The sequence below is a fragment of the Sceloporus undulatus genome, chromosome 3, assembly GCF_019175285.1.
Source record: "Sceloporus undulatus isolate JIND9_A2432 ecotype Alabama chromosome 3, SceUnd_v1.1, whole genome shotgun sequence".
NCBI classification, from domain to species: domain Eukaryota; kingdom Metazoa; phylum Chordata; class Lepidosauria; order Squamata; family Phrynosomatidae; genus Sceloporus; species Sceloporus undulatus.
In genome coordinates this window covers 172,240,435-172,262,374 of record NC_056524.1, presented here as the reverse complement: position 1 = coordinate 172,262,374, position 21,940 = coordinate 172,240,435, and the positions used below count along the sequence as shown (strand labels likewise).

General features: G+C 41.7%; 1 protein-coding gene across 1 annotated transcript in view; it reads left to right on the top strand.

The window, feature by feature from the left end:
• The window catches only part of ADAMTS14 (ADAM metallopeptidase with thrombospondin type 1 motif 14), a 118,241-nt gene extending 96,301 nt beyond the window's left edge, over positions 1-21,940 (top strand). The window contains 5 exon segments of the mRNA XM_042460124.1: positions 5,895-6,027; positions 7,539-7,746; positions 9,347-9,476; positions 12,073-12,177; positions 15,898-21,940. Of these exon segments, the coding sequence (XP_042316058.1) occupies positions 5,895-6,027; positions 7,539-7,746; positions 9,347-9,476; positions 12,073-12,177; positions 15,898-16,511 (1,190 nt within the window). The 3' untranslated portion in view covers positions 16,512-21,940.

Genomic DNA, 21,940 nt, shown 5'->3' with positions numbered 1-21,940 from the left:
TGAATTGTTTTAAAATTGAGTTTCCATTCAGTCTATTAAGTGATAAGCATGCATGTATGAAACACCCCATAGTAAAGGGATGGGCAAAGTGTTTCCCATCAGCCACATGTTGCCTTTTTTATGGCAGTTCACAATTTGCAGTTGTGGGCTGCAGATGTGTGGTTGTGAAAGACTATGGTATCTGCATCTCAGAGAGCTCCTCTCCTAATACCCTCTCCCAGAGCTGTAAAAAAGTTAAACACCAAAAGGAAATTTTCTCTTCCTTCGCCCCCTCCCCCCATTCCAGGAGCATCAAATTGCATGGGATCAAAGGAGGACCCTCCCAAGCACATACCCCAAACCCAAAATTAAAACCATCAGCATTAATGATTGAAATTGTTTAATTAGTCAAGATAATATTTGTTTGGGGGCACTCCATGGGATTTACAAAGAAAGGTGTGCAGGTTGTCCCTGTTGGTCCCAGGGACACATTTAATTATTTCCTCCTTCAAATTTTGTCCTTTTAAATTTGTCATTCCTCTGCCTTGACTTTATTTTCCAAGTAGACAACAGAAAATAATTGTTGCCTGGGACTGATGGGAGCTGAACATATGTGGTAACTGACAGGTGGGGCAAAGCTGACCTAAAGCATGGGATCTCATCCTACAACCTCTTCTAATAAGTTTGCCACTCACTTACATCTCGATTCTCTTTCCACCCTCACCAACATGTACATATTATTTATTCTTCATATATTTCGTTAAAAGCTATTAAGGGTTGATAGATAGTACCGCCAGTGCCAGTAGTACTGCTGTTATTTAATTTATCTATTCCCTGTCTTTCCCCCAAAACTGAGACTCAAGGTGGCTTTCAGTTAAACACTAGTCCACTGCAAGTAAAGCAATAAATGGAAAGCTACAAAAATCACTGAGTGAGTCATGGGCGGAGAATTCTTAATCAGAAATATTTTGAGAGCCTCTGAGCACTTGTAGAATATTTTCCTCCAAAACTGAATCACTACATCCTTTCTGCCTCTCCACTTTAGTCAAGAAGTGTGTCGGCAAAGATCTGTGAAAGAATATATATTTTGCAGGAAGCAGTCAGGGATCCCACTTCAGTCTGTAGCATTTTCAGTTCAGATGATCAGGTATTTAACAAGCCCACTATTCTCTCCCATCTTACTATACTTGTCTAATTAAAAGGGAGGTGGGGAAGAAGAAAATAAGGAGGAGGAAGGAGAAGGAGAATGCAGAGGAAGGTAAAAAAGCTGAATGGAGGGTTGACAGAGAAGGAGAGGGAGAATGAGAAGCCAAGAGAGAAGGGCTGAGGAAGGCCTTTCAATTAATTATCCCAATGTGCACAACAATATTACAAAAGGATTCACTGCATTTTATCTCAAATTATACCATACTGTATAGTATACAGTAATTATACATTAGAAGCCAGTCAGCAATATAATCAACAGAGGAGGAGAAGTTAATGAAGAAAGTTGCAGTGCCTCCTCCAGACTTCAAACACATTCATTCCATACAGGCTCATGGGGGACAGGGGAGGAGAGCATTCTGAAGTGGTCCTGGCTGCTTGGCAGCCTGGGTCTCCACACAAATGTCTTCATCACCATTCCATCACATTTCAAGACTTACCCTTTTCTTCTTTTCCATTCTTTGATGCTGTTTCTTCTGCTGCACTGATCTGTGCTCTAGAAAGTTCTTTTTCACATTCATTCATTCATTCATTCTCTACTTCTTCCTATCCTCCAGATTAGCCTGCCTATTAGCAGAGTTATGCAATATGTTTTCCGCAGTCCTAATATTTCTAAGTCTGCAGCCCTTCCCATTTTACTCAGTCTGATGCACAGAGAGAAGCAAGCATCTTAATGAATTTTAAGAAATTCTAATATTCAGGGATGTAATTAGAGGAGTATGAGGGGTTCAGCCCACTCTTAAGTGACAACCTAAAGTGGATGACACCACTGCTCCCCATACTTCTGTCTTTTTGGCAGAAGCAGGCTGTGAAATCCGCCTGTGTCCCTTCAAAATGGTGGAGCTCAGTGGAAGAGATGGTCTGAATGGGACAAGGCTCATTGGGAGGAGAAAGAAGAGGCTTCAGGGTTTTTTTTTCTCCAAAATTTTATTTTAAAAAATTATTCTTTTAAACGTCACATCTTACCAAATTTCTACTTTAACCACATGGAACTATGTCCATGTAAATGCATTTAGGCAGTGTGTTTGATATTGTAATTTGAAGGTATAGTTTTAATGTCACTAGCAGTTTATGTCACAACTGTTGCCATTCAGTGATATATGGGATTTACAATTTATGAGTAGCATTAGCACAAAAAACATCACTAAGGGTTCTGTATGGTTTTGTATGGGAAGAGGTCAGTGGTGTGTGTGTGTGTGTGTGTATGTGTGTATAACACAATAAATTACTATATCAGGTGACACTAACCCTAGTGATGCCATTACTAATATCCTGATTTGCTAAAGTTTATTTTTACTGCAGCATTAATTATGGAATCTAGAAATTTAGAGCTAAATACCAGAAAAAGCATCTGAATCAATAATTTAACAATTAATTAACTAGTGATTTAAAAACTCTGAACAAGATCCTTACCATATACAGTATACTCATCTATAAGTTAAGAAATTTAGGTCAAAAAATTGACCCCCAAAAACGTAACTCTACTTATACACGGGTCAATATGGTAGCTCCTTTCAAGCCTCTTCGCAGCTGGGCTTGCAGGGACAGCCCAGCTGGAAAGAGGCTGGGAAGTCCGATCCATCATCTCCGCAACCTCTCCCCAACTGAGCTGCCTCTGCAGGGACAGTCCAGCTGGGGAGGAGCTGGGGCCATCCATCATCCCTGAAGCCTTTCCCCAACCGGGCTGTCTCCGCAGGGTCAGCCCAGCTGGGGAGAAGCTGGGAAGGGGGATGGATCGCCCCTGATGCCTCACCCCATCTGACCTTTGACTTATCCATGGGTCATATGAAAATCCACACTTTGGGGCCCAAAAGTTGACCTCGACTTATACACGAGGTTGACTTATAGTCAAGTATATACAGTATATGCCTGTTGTGGCATTAAGGGCATTTTCTCAGCACTACTGGAGGGGAGGAGGTTTTAGATTTGTTAATCTATGGAAGGATAGCTTCCTGTAGCTTTTGTTGTGATCAAAAAGAGAAAATAGTTGTCTCGTGTTTGTAATGTAATATAATGCATTTGTAACATAAAACAGTGGACACTTTAGATCCACTTATGTGGTTGTTCACAGTACCCATTTTGGAAGCAAGTTAAGTAATAAATACTGAGTGAAGTAATGCAAGCATATGTCCACAGCAGTTAAACAAATAAATCAGTTTTTGAAAAGCCAGGTCAAAACTTGCTGATCCAAGTCTGCTTTGTTATAGCTATGTAAGCTCTGTTTCCAGTCCACAGCTTACATTCCAGATTGTGCCCATGACTGGGTTTTGATTTCTGACCGTTGCATCTCACTAAAGTGATATTCTCTTTGCCCGTCCCATTGTTTCTCTAAGCAGGCACTATGATAGGAACTAGAACTTGGGAAAGTTACTTTTTTGAACTATAACTTTCAGAATTTTCTAGTTAGTATAGTCAAAAAATTATTTCCAAGGTTTTCTAGGAATGATGCCCATTTGCTAACACTCTTCAGATGAAATGACCAGTTGGAGCACTTTGTTGTGAATGAATTCTGTTCACATGATTGCTTTAGCATTTTTTTAGGTGAAAAATTATGAGTAAGCCAATTTTGCTTGATGTAGGGTGGAGGAATTTTTTTTCTTAGAGGGAAATTTTGAAATTGGCTGAGTGATAAATTATTTGTGTAAGGAAGGGTTGCTTACTGGAGCTATCTGGGTGAATGTAACTTATGTACAGAAAGCAGAGCTTGGAAAAGTTACTGTTTGGACTACAGCTGCCAAAATCCCCATCCTCCATTTAGCTTCCCTGGAATTATAGTGCAAAAAAGTAAGCTTTCTAAGTTAGGAGAATAAGTGCTCCACTGTGTAGACATTTGTACAGTTTATAAATGTCTACATATGTCTACATATAAATGGGGCATTTAAAAGTAACTGGTGTGCTGTCTTTAGGGCTTTCAAGTGATCAGAGAATGATGGAATTCTGGGAGTTGTAGTTTTGTGAGACACTCAGCCTTCTCTGCCAGAGAGCTCTAGTGTCACAAGAAACTACGAATCCTAACATTCCATAGCATTGAACCATGGCAGTTAAAGTGGTGTCAAACTGGATTATTTCTGCAGTGTGTACGTAGCCTTATTGGCTGGTGGAGACTTGGTGGCATCCAAATAGTGTGTGGTTACATCTGTACAGTATAGGCAGATGTAGAATGGCAAAACCTCCAGAACACCGCTGGAGCTCTTGGTAGATTAAGCCATTGTTCTGCGTTTGACAAGACCCCCAGCTTTCCTTAGGCCACCAAATGGCTGTGTAGTAGGGACTGCAGTAGCTGAAATGGAAGTCCCAGAGGGAGGTGAGAGGGGGAATGTAGTGTAGTTTCTCCTGCGGAACTTCTGTTCTACATTTCTGTGGTGCAGAATCTCAGCCCTAAAGTGCTGATTGAAATAATTTGGCCAGCTGGAACTTATTTTGAAAACAGAACCTGATTTTAAGAGATTGTTGCTACAGAAACTTTATCAGAGCTAGTCACCTGTTAGTATGTGAAAGAATGTAATTACATCTAGCTAATGGGATTTGCATTCATTTATAACAGCTGAATATGAGAAAAGGATCCAAATTAATCTTTCCCTTTCCCTTTCTCTCCCCACCCCCATCCCCACAATTGTGTCCTTCCAGCATGTATTCAGCTTTCAAAATTTATTAAAGGTGGCAACGCATTGAATGAGAGCTAGACTTAATTGTGCATACAGTTTGTTGCTTTGGTGGTTGTGTGCCTTCAAGTCATTTCTGACTTATAGCAAACCTAAGGTGAACCTATCAAGGGGTTTTCTTGGCAACATTTGTTCAGAGAGGGCTTGCCATTGCCATCCCCAGAGGCTGCGAATGTGTGAGATGCCCAGGGTCACCCAGTGGGCTTCCATGGCTGAGCTGGGAATCAAGCCTTGATCTCCAGAGTTATAGACCAACATTCAAACCACTATGCCATGCTGGTTCTCATGCATATGGTAGACTAGGTTAAATCAGGGATCTACTGTTAATATGATTTAGTCTGGATCCAATCCAGTATGAATGGATACTGTACATTGATATCTGTTTTGTCACATTGCATAGAGATTGCATAGCAGCCTCTCCTATTGACTGTGCCACCTATTCTAAGCTTTCTAATACCTTCCCTAAAGTATTTTAGTATCAGGGTACTCCCTACACATAGAATTTCTCAGGTAATCTCCAGAGTAGGGATGGATGAATTAATATTTCCAGTGCATGCTACTTTTGCATATGATGAATTATAAATTTTTCTATCTGATATTCATTGGGCTGCATTTTTTAAATTAATTATTCTTGTAAACAATTTCCCTTAATGCAATTTACCTTAATATACTCATTTTAATAAACAACTTTCAGCCAACAAATGCATTATAGAATTCAGAGAAATATGCAGTCTGAAGCAAAACTGTCATCTTATTCATTTATTATCCATAGAAATACCAAAGAGAGTATTTCACTTAAAAACAACAACACATTGAATGAAATATGATCCTATCCATAATCCTGATGTTATCCAGACTTGGAGCTACTTAGTTTCAGAGAGAAAACTACTCTAGACACCTGCAGGCCATTTTATAGGCCTACCAGAATAGCATAGCACTTAGCCACAAATGTGTGTTATCTTATCCTCTCTGTAAGAAGAACCTCCTTGCATTTGGAAAACGCTGGGCAGCTCCCCCATAGTAGCTACTTTTCCTTCTCTTGCTTTGCAGGAATACAATACACAAAATACGGCTGTCGAAGGAAGAGTGATAACCGAATGGTACATCGGAACTTCTGTGATAATGGAAAGAAACCAAAGCCAATCCGCAGAAGATGTAATATGCAAGAGTGTTCTCAACCAATGTGAGTGCTTCTCCCTTCCCAGTGCAGCATTCTCCAACTCTTTCGGAAATAAATTGCTGCATGGTGCCTAAGATCTTGTCTGATCTTGGAAGCTAAATGGGGTCAGCCCTGGTTGGTACTTGAATGGAGGATGGCTAACAAATACCAGGTACTGTAGGCCATACAGTATCACCCCTGATTCTTGGGGGATATGTTCCCAGACATACAGTGTGAACGTGAAACCATGGATAATGACAAATCCTATTGAAATGAATTGCCTCTGGCAGAAATTGACTATAGATTTGTGCTGGAGGACCTTAAGATTCCTAAAGAGGATACTTCTCTAGGCATTTCTAGGTCCTCCAGTGTGACTCTGTGGTCAATTTCCTCCAGAATCATGCTTGATGTCCTAAAAAAAATGCCTAGAAATAACTTATTTTTTTGGATGTGGGTAATTGAAACCATGGATACCTTTGTCATGGATATGGGGGTCATACTGTATTTCAGAGGAAGGAACTGACAAAAATCACCTCTGAGTATTTCTTGCCAAAGAAAATCCTGTGAAATTCATGAGATTGCCGTAAATCAGCAGGTGACTTGAAGGCACATACGCACAAGATGATAGATCATAGTAGTTTTACTAAAGTGTTACTGTTGTTTCCCAGCTGTGAGGCACCCTATTTTCCCCCCCAGTGCAATCTGACACCTAGTGATTTGCTTTAGGATCAAATCCAGTTTTAGCCTTAAGCTCATTTGTTGGCCTTTGAATGAATTACTGTGTCTTTGTTTGACTTCAATACTAGAAGTGGTTTTTTCAGATCTAGGAATTGCAGAGGCAGAGGAAAAATACTCAGTAACCTCTAAAAGCCCATTCATAGTTACATCCAGGATTAAACTGCTAAAAGAAAGAAAGAAAGAAAAAGCCCAGTGTATGTCACAAACATTTTTTTGTAGATTTTAAAAATACCTCTTAATTATTTCATCAATGTACTGTTATCTTGCCCTGTAAAAAGTTAGATCAGTTGCCCTTTCATTTGTGTTTTTTTAAAAATAAACCCCCACAACTTTCTATTTATATGAACATTTGCCCTTTTTTTAAGAGAAGGGATTCACAGTCTTGGTATGAATACCTAGGGTACAGGTTTAGTGAGATACTAGAAAAATATTACAGTGCGCCCGCGTTATATGCGACTGAGTGTATGTGCCAAAGCCGCGCGAGTCACAAGGGCAGCACATTCCATTTGAATTCACTCACTTGAATGGGCTCAAGCATAGGCGGAATTTGCCTTACCGGGGGGGGGGGGGGGCAGAACAGATCCCCCCGCGTAAGGTGAGTTTCCACTGTACTTCCTCTCAGCCTCAAAGGAAGGCAAGGCAAACCCCTACTGAACAAATCCTGTCAAGATAGGTTTGCCTTAGGGTCACTGTAAGTCAGAAACAACTTGAACAACAACAACAACAAAGAAATGAGGCCAATGACATTCTTACTGTTGCCAGACTAACAATACAGAACTTTCCTGTTTTCTTTGAAGCTGGGGAGCAGAAGAATGGGGCGCCTGCAGCAAGTCCTGTGGCAAGTTGGGAGTCCAGATCAGAGTGGTTCAGTGCATCCAGCATCTACACAATGGCACAAACCGGACAGTGCACACAAAGTACTGTGCAGGAGACAAACCAGATACTCGTCGGCCCTGCAGTCGCATCCCATGCCCTGCCCAGTGGCGGACAGGTGCCTGGTCCCAGGTAAGATGGGACTGCCAAGCAGTTACTTTTTACACTGACCAATTTTAAATATTTTGGCACCCTGGACAAAGTAATAAAATAAAATAAGCCCTCCCCCAGCATATTCACTTGATTGCGATCAGAAGTTAATTGTGATGTCTCTTTGGAGCAATGCGGCAGGCTTGTGAATCTTCATTTATTTCATTCTTACATATAAGAACAAATAATTTCAAATAGTTTTCTCCCCACTGGATAAGATTGCTGACAGTTTGTGCATTTTAGAAGGAATTTTCATACTTTGAGACTTCTTTTTTTTTCTTTGCAAAAAAAAATTCATCTACAGAAAAAACTTGAGTTTTGTGTAGGAAACTTTGTTTTGTGCAGAATAACATTTTGTGCAAAAAGAGTGTATTTTGGACAAATTGCACTGTTCTTTGTGAGAAAATACTGGTTTGCACAAAGGATTTTTTTTAAAGAAGATTGCAACAATTGACCATTTTCTCAATGGGGTGTTGCAAAATATCCTTTCTTGTTGAGGGCAAGAACATTTGTGAGTACTGTACTCTGTACTTCCCTAGTGAGATGTTACTATCATGATTCTATGTTGTCTGGCTTGGATGTATAAACTGAATAGGGGGTATTTCATTTGTTTGGTATGTGTGTCTGTATTAGCTGTACAGATTGTGCAGCTTAGTATCAGTTGCAGATGTGTTTCTATTTTTTTGGCTACATCAGAAATATGTATGTTTTGTGAAAATTTCGTTTGTACTGTTCACTTGTATTCTTGTTCTATTGGTCTTCTGTGATAAATGAATTAAAATAAAATACAAACCCTTCCCCTTTCTGAACTACATCATCAAGCTTTTGGCTTTGGCATTACTCATTGATTTCATCAGGTCTGTTTACTGCCTTTTTCTGGGAGATGCTTAGTTTCACAAAATACAGTAGTCAGTGTTGCTGACTGGCTCAAAATCACCAGTTGTTGCACTTAGCTTTGACTCACTTCTCTCTTTATTTACTGCTGTTTGTTGCCTGCATTTTTTTTTTAAAATCCTTGATATACCAACCTTTTGTTTTCCCTTCTTCTGGCCTTTATTGTATCTCAACAGTTCAAACACATGCACTGGCAAATCAAGGTAACCTAACTGTATTTGCTGCTGAGGAAAGGTCTAGTTAAATAGCTCTCAGATTATATATGGCATTAATACAAATTGTTTTGTTTGGCCTTCTTTGGAAATGCCAGGGTATGAATCAAGGCAGGTTATATATAGCAATTAATAAATAAATATTACTGCAATTACCTGCACAGACTTAAACACATTTCCTATATCAAGTGGTTATTAATATTTCACCTTTTGGAGGACATTATGTGTGTATGCAGTTGTTCATTCCAGTGCATCACTTGAAATTATAGTTGCATATCTGGATATACAGAATCATATGCACAACAAACAGATTTTGCACACACTGCTCCAGTAACATGTACATGTATGGATCCTCCTTGCTAGATGTGTCTTATTTCTCATGGTGTCCCATGGATTGCATTTTAATAGCTTCAGCTCTTCTTTTCTCAGCCCTGACAGATCTTTTTCTTTCTTCCCCTCTTCTTCCTTTGTCGCAGTGCTCTGTAAGCTGTGGAGAAGGCATTCAACAGCGTCAGGTGGTCTGTAAATCCAATGACAACAGCATTGGTCAGTGTGAGAGCAACAAGCCAGAGACCATCCAGGTTTGCAAAATGACAGCATGCCCAGGTGAGAAGCTGGCAGTGTATGAGGAACTGTGTAACAGTGTATGTGCATGAGCAATATGAATAAAATGATGGCTGTGTTTAAAATACAACCCCTAAACATGGTGATACCCAAAGATATATATTGAGGGTTGGTGAAATATGGCTGTAGACCACATGTAGCTCCCAGAGCTGATTTTTGTGGCCCCCAGGGATCAGTGCTGTCAAAAGAAATGCTTCCAAATGCCTCCCAGAGGCATGAAGGCCATTTTTGCTAAACTTTTAGGCCCAGCATAGGCCTTTAAAAAAAGTGATGCCCAGTCACTTCTTTTTTTTAAAGTCTCTCCTGAGCCACCTCCCACAAAATTGTTCAGCCACCTCCCACTAAAACAAGGTAAAATGCCCCCTTCCCCTAGAGGGTATTTGAGGGCAATCATTTATTAGTTTTTGCAGGGATGGTGTGCAGTGGGGTGCTATGACCCCTCCAGGATCTCCTGGGTGGCTAACTTGACCCCCTAGTCTCCCAAAGTTTCCCACCATGGTACACATAGCAATAGTTGTATGCCTACTATACACATAACCAATACCATATATACTCAAGTCGAGAAATTTATGCCCAAAAATTGACCCGAAAATCCTGGATCCACTTATATACGGGTCAGTATGATAGTGCCGATGATGGCATCTCATTCAATGACAAACACACACACATATACCTTTCTCTCCACCTTTTCTCCTTGCCTGGGAATGAGCTGCTCGAAGCAAAGAGAGTGCAGGGTTATTTTTATTTCTATGGGAGCAACAGCTGATCCAGTCACAAACATACACACACCTTTCTCCCCACTTTCCCTAGTCCACGCTCACTTTCTCTCCCTCCCTGCCTTCTCTATTGAGAGAATGACAGTAGGGAAACAGCCACCCTCACTTCGATTGGATGGGAGAGAATAACTTCAGAGTAACACAGTAAGTTGAAAATAACCACTGAGAAGGCTCCCTCTGCAATGAATAGAATCATAAGGAATTGTGACAGCTTCAATTAATCTGGGGTGCTAATGACCACCAAGAGGAGCAAGTGTCATGGGTCTAGTGCAAACACTGGAACAGCAAGTCAGAGGGTTGGCTGAAATAACAATTACACAAATTGACTCTGCAGTAGACCATGCTAGCTTTCCAGCTCATTGATTTAGTTGTTCATGCCTTAAATTTAAAGAATGTATATACAGCATATTGGTAGTAGGAGAATATTTGATTCCCTGTGTTTGCTTTTAGTTTCTTGCACTTTAAATGTTCTTCTACTTTAAAATGTGTGCTTTTAAGAATCCTGGAAACCAGATGGTGGTGGAGGTATTTTCTCATAAGTTTGTCTGTGAAGTCTTTTGAAGCTGTTCCTATGGTTTGCCACCACTACATCTGATAGATAATGTATGGGTTAAAATGCTTTGAGGTCAGCAGTGTACTGTGTGAAGCCTTTAAAACATCCTGGAGGCTTAGCCAAGCTAGTTTGCTATAGCACACAGACAGAATGAGTCAGTGGCACCTTAAAGAATAACAGATTTATTGTGGCATAAGCTTTTGTAGACTGCACACTGGCGTTAGGTCACTAAATGTTTCTTTCTCTCATAATATTAAATGCCATCCACTAAAGCTAATTAGGGGAAGGCTTAGGATACATAAAAGGAAGTATTTTTTTCCTATGCAACACACAGTTTAACCTCTCTTTGTGATAACCACTAAATTTTGGCTGGTTTTAAAGGGAGATTAGGCCTCATTCATGGAGAATAAGGCTATCAGTGGTTACCAGTCACAGTGGCTGCACATTTCCATCAGTATTTGAGGCAGTAGCAGTTGGTACTGCCAGTTGGTGGGGAATGCAAACAAGAGTATGCTGTTGCACTCATGCCTTACTTTTGGGTTTCCTATAGGCAAATGGTTGGCCACTGTATAAGCCATACTAAACTAGAGTTAATCAGATCAATTCTTTTTAGGTTCTTATGAGATACTAGACAATGGGATGCTGGGTAGGCTATTCCATCCACTAATACCCCAGATTGGCAAGTGGTGGGCAACTTGACTACAGCTACCATTGCCCAGATCTCATATATGTGAAGGATTATAAGCTATGTGCACAGGCAGTCCCGGGATCAGATGATGCAAATGCAGCCTTCAAGGGTGCACTTTGGGTGTTACATGTTGCTCAGTGGCATAATGTGAACTAGGACAGGAAAGCAAGGAAGAATGACCTAAAGAACCAAAGCTGGGCTACTCAAGGCAGCAGGTTTGAATTTGCAGAAGTTGTTTGTCTAGCACTTACAGAAAAAGGATGGGAGGAAGAAAAGGAAACTGAGGCTTCTGACAACCCTAGAAACTATTTGGGCTCTTCTGGAAAAGGAGGAAGCCATACCTCAAGGGTCAGAGGTGACAGAACTACTCTATTCAGCCATACACCCCTGAGGAGGTTGCATCAAGGTAAGGTTTTGCCACAATAAATCTGTTCACCTTTAGCCAGAGTGCACATTTTGTATTTTCACCAGCATTATGGGGAAGGAAAATATCTGCTCTCAAGTGGTTTCACTCATTGTCAAGAATCAGAAGTTTTGACTTACTTACTCCCACCATTTCAGGAAAGCTACCAAGTGCAAATGGAGACACCGGTGATCATGTGACTCCTAAAGTACAATGGGTGCCTCAAGAAAGTGCCAAAAATCCTGTCAGCAAGATATCATCAAGTAAGCACATTTTTGTATTTGAACTTCCCCTTTTGGTTCATCACCTGTCTGCTCTCTTTTATGAAACCCAGCACTGCTCAGGAAACATTTGTCTCATGAAATATTAGATGTACTGTCAAGATTTTGACAAGCATATAATCATGCCTGTATTTACTAAGTGGGGAGTGAAGGGAGACATTTGTGAGGGGAAAGAAACCTATCCTTTGTGAAGGTCAAGGCTTTCTGGGTTGGCATCCATAGTTTTTTGGGCTGTGAGGCCATGTTCTAGAAGAGTTTATTCCTGACGTGGCTGGCATCTTCAGAGAATGCTGGCATGGAACAGAGTGGGATATTATCTACCACACATCTACTGTTGGTTGAGAGAATGAAGTGATTTGCATGTTAATCTATGTATTGTCTGTTGTTGAATGGCAAGACCTCCGGGTACCTATTTAATTTATGACTCATTGTCTGCTGGGAATCCCCTCATCCTGGGTAGTTTTCATTTGCCATTTGCTTGAACCGAAAATCAGCCATAGCCAACACGTTATAAACCATCCTGGGCATAAATGCTGTTTGAAAACACTGAAATTCTGGACCATGCCAACAACTCATCAGGTCAGAATGCACAGGGAAGCCATTGAAATCCATAAACAACCTGGTCAACATCCAGCAAGAGAAAGAAGAAAAATTAAAGTAAACAGAAGCCCTTATCAGACAGGCCAAAATAAAGCTGCTTCAGTCCTTGGAGGTTAGGTGTTTCAATGATGCCATGCTCTCGAGTCGGAAGCCGCACCAAAGCTGCCTCCAGTCCTTAGGTTGGGTGTGGTTTGGTTGTGGCTTCGGACTCTTCGGACGATGTATCATATGAAACACCATACTCCAAAGTGACTGAAAGCAGCTTTATTTTGGCTGTCTGTATCAGGCCAGAGTTGGTTTCGGTCCGTGAAAAACACCAAATCCAGACCAGCAAATGAAAAACCACTCAGGTCAGGGGGGTTCCCAGCAGACGTGGATCATTGAGTAAATAGACACCCTGAGCTTTGGCCATTCAACCATAGAACAATACACAGGAATAACTCAGGAATACACTCTTCTAGAACACCCTCCCATAGCCCAAAAAACCCACAACAAACTAACCTGTTTTGTCTCTAAAGACCCCAAACAGAGCATGGGAAGTGCTGTCTTAGACCTGTTTCTTATTCTGACTCTTGGTTTTGAGGTGAAAAAACCCTCCAAGATGTTCTCTCCCGTCATTCAAAACATGGAAACCAGGCATGTATAACACTTGCACAATTACAGCAGTTTGTAACCACTGAAATTGCCATGTCTCCTTCCTATGGAATCATGTGTTTGTAGTTTGGTGAGTCCATGCAACCAAACTCAACATTCCACCAATTCCAGGGAAAGTTACTTATACATGCTATCAAAAATCAAAGCACTGTAGTTTTCTAATGTGGATATATTTCAGGTCTACAAAATTTGTGGCTACCAAACTTGTAGATACAGCCCAGCAGCCTTTTTAATGGCTTGTCAGGTTATTGACAACCTTCAGAAGGTAGCAAGTTTATTAAACCCCTGGCAGGCCAACATTCACAACCTAATGGTTTGCAAATTTGTGCAGTTTGGCTTTAAATTAATTCAAAACAAAGTACCCATAGAGGCATCATTCCAATTCATAACTTCTTTGTGATAAATACCTGTCCAAACACCTTACTGGGCAATTGTACTGAGAAGTAAATCCCATTGAATTCAGTGGGACGTACTCCCAGGTAAGTCTGAAAGGGATTGAAATGTGGTCAGGGTATTAAAATGAATTCTAGTGCCATCTAGTGTTCCTTGGTTTATTTGCAGGATTTGCAATTTTGTGCCATGTTTGCAGAATGTTTGAATAAATTCATAGACCTAAATGCAGTTACTAATGCCAGCTAAAGTGGCCCTGTTGGATCAATTGCGGGATCATATGGCAACATTTACATAAATCCTGTTGATTCAAGGGGTGCACTCTGATTGAGATTAGCAGTAAAATTTAGGCCCTAGTTGTGCCTGCTTACTTGCCTACCTACCTGACTGGCTGCCAGTGTCTTTCTTTAGTTAGTCTGCACACTTGCATCTGACTGACTTTTCTGTTCCTCTCTTTCTCTTCTCATCTTAGGCTCTCATGCTGATATTCTGCAGTTGCTGACATATCCATAGGCCTAATGCCCTTTGGGTACATGCTTTTATCCACCTTTTCTCCTGTAAACAGTAAATAATGTGGAGGATATCTCTGGGCACACATCTTGGATCTCAAGACTTTCTGGCTATGTTTCAAACAAATCCCATCACCACCAACAACAATAAGGAGAAACAGGGCATGGGCCTTACAGTTCTTTAGGCTGTACATCACAGGGGTTTAGGATCAGGGTGTGAACTATTTCCCCAAAGAAATGTGAGAAGAGGAAGGGACAGTGACACCACCATATGCAACTAGGATCAAAATATGGATATCCAAATGGAGGTGGCTGGGCACAGGATTATTTCTCCCCTTCTGATGCCTTAGATTGTATTGCTCCATATTACAACCTTCAGTTGGGATCCAGTCTGTGACAAACCAGTCCCACCAATCTGTCACTTCTGCTCTCCTTCCAGACCTATATTCCTGTGCATTCCTTTCTTTCTCTCCCTTTTACTGCCCTTTGCTAACTAACTTGTGACACCACTGCTATATATTATGTAGAGAGGTGGCTAGCTGGATACACAAACAGACTGAAACACGCATGCATCCAAACACAGAAAAGATAAAATAAAAAATAGTATTCCACCCACCACATCACTTATAGTTGTTATTTGCCATTAAGTCAGCTTTGACTCATGGTGACCCAAGTTATCACAGCCCTGCTGTGGTCCTGCAAGGTTAGGACTGTGATTTCCTTGATTGATTTAATCCACCCATAATATGGTCTTCCTCTTTTCTTGTTGCTTTCTACCTTATTATTTTTGTCTTTTCCAATGAGTAGCCGCATCACTACTCAGGGTAATATAGCTTAGGTTAACTTTATTTAGGACCAGCTGTGGTGTACTGTTTATTTATAATTACAGGGGATTTTTTACAGCTAGAAAGGAAGTTATCTTTATAGTGTGCCTTATTGTCTAAAAACATATAACACAAAAGGGGGGAAAAGAACAGGATAGGAAAAGGAAAACATGAAACATACAACATATGATTGCATTCCCAAAGTATTGCATACCCTCCAACTGTCCCAATATGGAAGGAACAGTCCTGATTAATTATCTCTTTTCCAGCTCCTTTTGAAATGTTCCAGTTTTTCTCTCCTCCTCCCACTTCCCCACATCATTCTCAGTTTACTCCCACTGAAACAAACTGAGTTCAAAGTGCAAAAGTAGTTCAAACTCAGTTAATTCAGGGAAGAGGAGAGGAAAGGATAGGGCAGAGTCTTGTCCTTTCTAACAGAGTCAGGCAAAAAACAAACTGCTATAGTCTCTCTTAGCTTGTGTATTTTCCCTCATTAATATCTTTTGCCATCTTGAATTCACTCTGATGTTGCTTGGCCACACCATATCCCAGTTTTCATCTCCAAAATGTTAGAGGGTATTATATTGTACTGCTGTCATTTATACACTTAGGTGTGGCAATACAATGCCATGATAGGTTTGGCAGCAGTTTGCCTCCTAAAAGACAGAAGAAGACCCCTAAGTCATTTAATGAAACATCTTTCTACCTTCTTTTTCTTCTCACAGAGGAGCCTTGCCTTGGAGACAAGTCCATATTCTGCCAGATGGAAGTCCTGGCTCGCTACTGCTCCATCCCTGGCTATAACAAACTCTGCTGTGAATCTTGTAGCAAAAAAGTTACGACTGGTCAGCCTCCCAGCAGTGACCAAGGTGCTTCTGAGACTGGGACACATGGGGGTGCTGTCCTTCCCAGCCCCTTTCCACAACTACAGTTCCACCCCACTGTCATGAGTCAGCTGCAAAGGATAAAGGGTACTTCTCTGAAACAGACAGAGGTAGCCCAAGGTCTGCTGGGCACCCTTGCTGGTTCAACAGCCTGTCAGGTTAAGACTGCTTCCCAGCCTCGGGGCAGTCCCAACAATGGCACTTCAAAAGCTGGTGTGTCACGACTTCTACCTCCTCTTCGGCAGGCCATCGCAGGATGGAGTGCTGAGGACCTTCAGAGCAGCCCAGTGTTCCCATGGCTCCCTGCTGTCTTGGACAATCCTTTAGCTGCATCACAAAAAGAAAGCGAGTCTCCTCTTCTTTCTCAAGTCATGGCAGGACAGAGAAAGGACAGTGCAGTGGGGCCTATGAAGCCAGCTCCCAATCTCAGGACCTCCTCCCCTGTCGTGACATGAGTGGGAGCTTCTTTTTCCAGAACCTTCTGTTCTCTCTCTCTCTCCTGTTCTCCTTCTCCACAGTTTACATCGGGCAGAGCTGCAACGTTCCTGGGCCCCTTTTGGAAAGAGAAGGAGAACCCATTTCAAATACAACCATGTTCATTTGTTAGCAACAACAACAATTTTATTTGATGGCACTTTTATTTAAAAAACAAAACAAAACAAATGCAAAGAGTTGCAGCAACAGCTGTTCTGTTGTAAATGAGCTGCCAAGAGCATTTGAATGCACAGTGCTTTTGTAGCCCAGGTTAGATTACCTCAGAGTGTAGCTTGAACCAGCAGGGCTTTTTCTTCCAGGGTGCTAATAACAGGTTTATTTATTTTTACGGTCATGCAATAAGTCAAAGGAAACAAAGCAACCAACCCTTAACCTGAGGACTTTGGGTCTCTATCCCCGCCCCAACTCTACAGTTTCCACCATTTGCTTCTGCTGCCACTGTTCAGCCATCCTGAGCATGGTGGATTCTGAAATGGTGCTGCATGTTACTTCTAGTCTGATGGTGGATGTTGAGCCTGGTGTGTCAGGCCATGCAGGCTAAAGTTTCTCATGTAGGAGAGTGATGAGGAGATCTAGTTTAGAGAGCAGGAAAGGTGTGCATGGTTTGGACTAATGGCTCCTGAGCTAGTGACACAGCATCCTTGCATTGCTCAGCTGGTGTGTCAAGTCTCTTGGGGGAAGGGTTTGTTTTGATTCCACAGCTGACACTGAATGTGTCTTGGGCTGTGTATGAACAAGCAACACCTCTCTGTCTGAAACTTGTGTTCTCATTTTGTGGCAGTGCCACTTGCCAGCCATAAGTAAGGAGTATATAGGAGCATAGGGCTAAATCCAATTTTAGTCCCAACTACAGACCCATTAATATTCAACATGAATGCAAGTAGCATTACTTTCAAAGGATTTATTCTATCTAGGACTAAATTTGAATTTAGCTCATTCTTATCTTACCCTTGTTGTGTCAAACTAAATCTCATCTCTCCTGGACTGGGCCACCTAGGAGCAATGAGTGATGGTTATAGCCATTTGTTTAATCCCAGCATCTGGTTGTCATCAAGGATGACCCTGTCAGTGAAGCAGCAACTTCTGGCAGTATAATTTGTTAGTCATTAACTTTGTAATGTTATGGTATTGTTACAGTATTTTAACTGCCAGGGGTGAGGAAAGATGCTAGTGGGATGTTCTGCTTCCTGTGCCAAAACAACATAGCTGGTGTCAGCTACTATGCACCAGTGTTTTGGGTGAGCTACTTGCTGGTCTTTCTTAGGTAGCCAGCTGTCTTGAGTTAGCCCTGGCAGTCAGCACCATGCTGCACTGGAAAAGGGGAGACATGTACAGTGGGCCCTCAGTATTCAAAAGGGATCCATTCCGGACCCCCCTCCCTCCAGCAGATACAAAAATCTGTGCATACTCAAGTCCCATAGTACTCAATGATGGTGTGGCCATGTGGCTGTGCCACCATTGAGAACAATGGCATTTTGCCCCCTCCACCCCCTCACTGCAGCGGGGAGTACTTCCTCCTCTCCCCCGTTGCCATTGTCATGGTTTTTTCTCCTCCTACTCCTTCTATTTCCTACCTCCTCCTTTCTCCTCTTCTTACCCCACCTCCTCCACTCTCCTCCTCCTTTTACCTCCTCCATCACCCTGCTGCTGCTCACCCTCCTCTTCCTCTCCTCCTCCTCCTCTCCACTTTTCCTCCTTCTTCCTCTTAACTCATCTCCTCCACCTTCCTCCTCTTCCTCTTCTTGCTTCTTCCTCCTCCTTTTCCTTTTCCCTGCCTCCTCCTCTTCCTCTTACCTCCTCTGTTGCCCTGCTGCTGCTTGTCTTCCTTTTACTTCCTTTCCTTCCTCTTCTTCTCCATTCTTTCTTGTCCTCCTCTGCCCCCCCCCCCCAGGCTTGCCATCCGTGAATGCTCAAATCCATGGATGGCAAGTCTGCAGACTCGGAGGGTGGACTGTAGAACAAAACAGGGAACCAAGGAGAGAAACATCTTTCCAAAAGCTCCAGTATTTTAAGCACTATTATTGCTGCATTCTGTTTGGTTGGTTTAAAAAAAACTACACACATTTTGTCCCTCACAGGACACTTTGTTTCATCTCAAATTTGAAGGCATTATCTTGCATGGCTGTTTTGAACTGTGCTTGAGATACCTTGGTTTTAAGAAAATATGCCTACCACAGAAATTCTGAATAAGTTTTCTAATTTAGTATGGACGCAGAGGTCTTTTAAAAGGAGCCCAAAGGGTTCATTCAAGCCTGGAGCCAGGAACTGATTGAAGGGCAGCCAGTAGCTATGCAAATGCCTGATGATACCAGCAGCTTTATACTGAGAAAGGGATGTTGATAAGAACCACCTGTCAGGAAGATGATGTTGCTTGGAATATAGTATTGTTCCCATCACTTGGGCATGAAGGATAGAAAATCCACTAGGCTGTTTTTTTTTAAATTAAAGTTGTTCCCCGGCCTTTCCAAACTCCTTATCCAATTCTCCCACATGCACTTAACTCTCCCTCCCCAGCTCTCTCGCTCTTTCTGGTTTGTTAGGTGTTTTATAGTAATTCCCTTTTGTTCCCCCCCCCCTTTATGTATGTTTACATAATGTAATACCTGAAGGGCATTACCTGTCTTTTCTGAAACCTTTTAAATGCCACAAATGTAGTCTCAGGGATCAGGACATCTTTATGTAGTGCCCAGTTATCTGCATTGATCTTCACTTTGCAGCTCACTCTGTTCTGTTTTGCTTTTGTCTTGTTCTTAACATTTTAACATGTAGCGGAAACACACACAAAACAACCTAAGATTGTGGGAAGGTTTATCACATGCCTCTCTTTTTCTGGGGATGGACAGAGACAGTGAAAAATATCTGGGAAGTCTAAGAGACTGACTCAGCAGCTGCTTACTTGCATTCAGAGAAAGAAATATGTACATCTACAATGTTCTTCTTCATTGAATGGCTATAAAACATATGAATTGTACTTCTCAGATTGCATGTTTTCCCAGGTTTGTGCAGAAATGGCTGCAGTTGTGTGAAATGAATGCTGATTCTATGAAATGGAGGAAAAGGAAGTGGAAAGAAGGGTGACACTGTAGTTCTGTTTGGTTCAATTGACATTTGGGAGCTGAAGTATTGGAAGGATGCAGATTGCAGAAGCATTAGGCATATACATCAGGACAGAAGCCAAAGTTTTGGATGGTATATTTCAAAGCACTATGTGAACTTTTGGTTCCTTATCACCCAGTGTTCCACAATGTGTCGTATCTAATGGTATTCCCCCTTTAAGCTTGCCTTCCCCCTTGATTTTTCTTTCAACTACCTCCTTTCCCTCTTTTCCCTAAACTGCCATTTATTCCAAGCCTCCTTTCTTGGGACTAGCCTGCTTCCTCTGATACACCACCATCTTAGATCTTTCTCTTCTCCTTAGACACAGTACTGTCTCTTTGCTCTGATGGCTTAACCTGTACCATCCAGAACCCCCAATCTAAAAATATGAACAAGAGGTAGCCATAGGTCTGGATTGCCCCACCTTCATCTCTACCTTCATCAATCCCTTTCATTCATTGCCTTATAAATGCCATGTCATGTCTAATTTTTAAGTGCATTTTAAGACATTTGGCTCCATCCTACTTTCTTTATTCAGTTCTCGTACCATGTGATTCTTTTTTGTGCTCTGCTGACCAAAACACACTGAAGCAAGTGAAGGTGGTTCGTTAAAATCAAATTAGTACAAATAAGGTATACATTTCTGAGGCCTCCAAGTTTAGAAACTTTTTTGAAACTTTTTAAATTTTTTGGAAGTGAGGAGAAGCGGTGGTGGTGGGGGGGGGGGGCGTAGCTGCCTAAGGTCCTGTAAAGAGACAATGCAGCCACCAATCCCTAGCAGCCACCCATCTCTGAATTAAATGAATCAGAGGTGAACCCACAAATGAGGCTTCTCACAGCCATTGACTTGCTGCTGTGGGCCTTCTGAGCAACCTCCAGTAGGGATGAACAGTTCTGAACAGTTCTGTCTGCATTGGATGCAAGTTAAAGATTGTCAGATTGCTCCTAATACAGAAATGCATCACAACTGATCAACTCCAAAGTGGGTTGCCTGGGTTTCTGGACCAGGTGGGGAGCAACTCCAGCCCATGGGTTTTATTCAATCCATAGGAAGTCTCCAGTTCTCCATATTCCTCCTGGCTTTATTTCTGAATAGTGAGGCTTAGAAAGTTTAATTCCCATGTGAGGGACATTTTAGGTGGGTCGGTGGATGAGGTTCACTGTGGTGAAGAAGAAGAATGTTCTTCAATGCTGTAAAAAACCCTAATTGGTGGTCCCTTCAACTACAGTAAGACTTTTAAAACGCTTCCATTGTTGTCACAGAAGCTTTGTCTATGAACAGGTCTGAGTATGTATGAATGTGTGTGTAAGAATGAGTGGATGGGCACACTTTGGCTTTGCTCATTGCTATTGTGAAATTTTGGTGAACTTGCCTGGAATCAATCCAGGGCCAAAAATGGTTCCTTGCTCATGGTGTATAATGGTGGAGTACCATGTCACTGTCCAGATGTTGCTGGGAGTAAACATCTCAGCATTCCTCAGTACTGGCTATGCTGTTGGAACTCACTGTCCAGCAACATCTGGAGGGCTGCAGAATTCCCCATCCCTGCTATATGTTCTGCCTCTCTGGACTTAACCTATTCTACTTGGCAGGCCTACCCATATCCAGAGTCCCAAATAAACAGGGATTGGGCTCCACTGAGATGGTGTACTTGTCACTCTTATGCTCTACTGTACAGATAAACATTTTGGGGATCTACGAGGTGAATGTGTCTCTACACTTAAAGTCTTGAGGCATTTAACACATATTTGTGCAATCTGGATCTGCATGTATTGCAAATCAATACCTTGTGTTTGCACCAGTGAGTAGTGGAAAAAAGGAGGAATAAAACCACATAGTCTTTTTCATTTTGACATATTGCCCCAAGAGTCTTCTCAACTCCAGCTGGAGAAAAATGTCTAGAACATGAAGCCGTTTTTGGCTACTGGATAGCAGTCAGCTGCTAGGAAGGCTGGTTTACATCAGGCAAACTTGGAAAGGTTACTTTTTGGGTCTACGTAATGATCATGCTGACTGTAATTCTGGAAGACATAAACCAAAATAACAACTATTCCAAGCTCTGATAACCAGGTCATACTATTGTTTTGTCTACTTCAATATTACCAGTGCTGACTCACAGCAACTGTCTAGGTTTTCACTCCAGGAAATGCTGGGGATTGAACCTGTGGCTTTTGCCATGAAAAGCATCTACAGTTGGCCCTTCTTATGCACGGATTTTTTTATACGTGGATTCAAGCATACATGGTTTGAAAATGTTCAAAAAAAGTGTAAATTTCAAATATCAAACCTTGA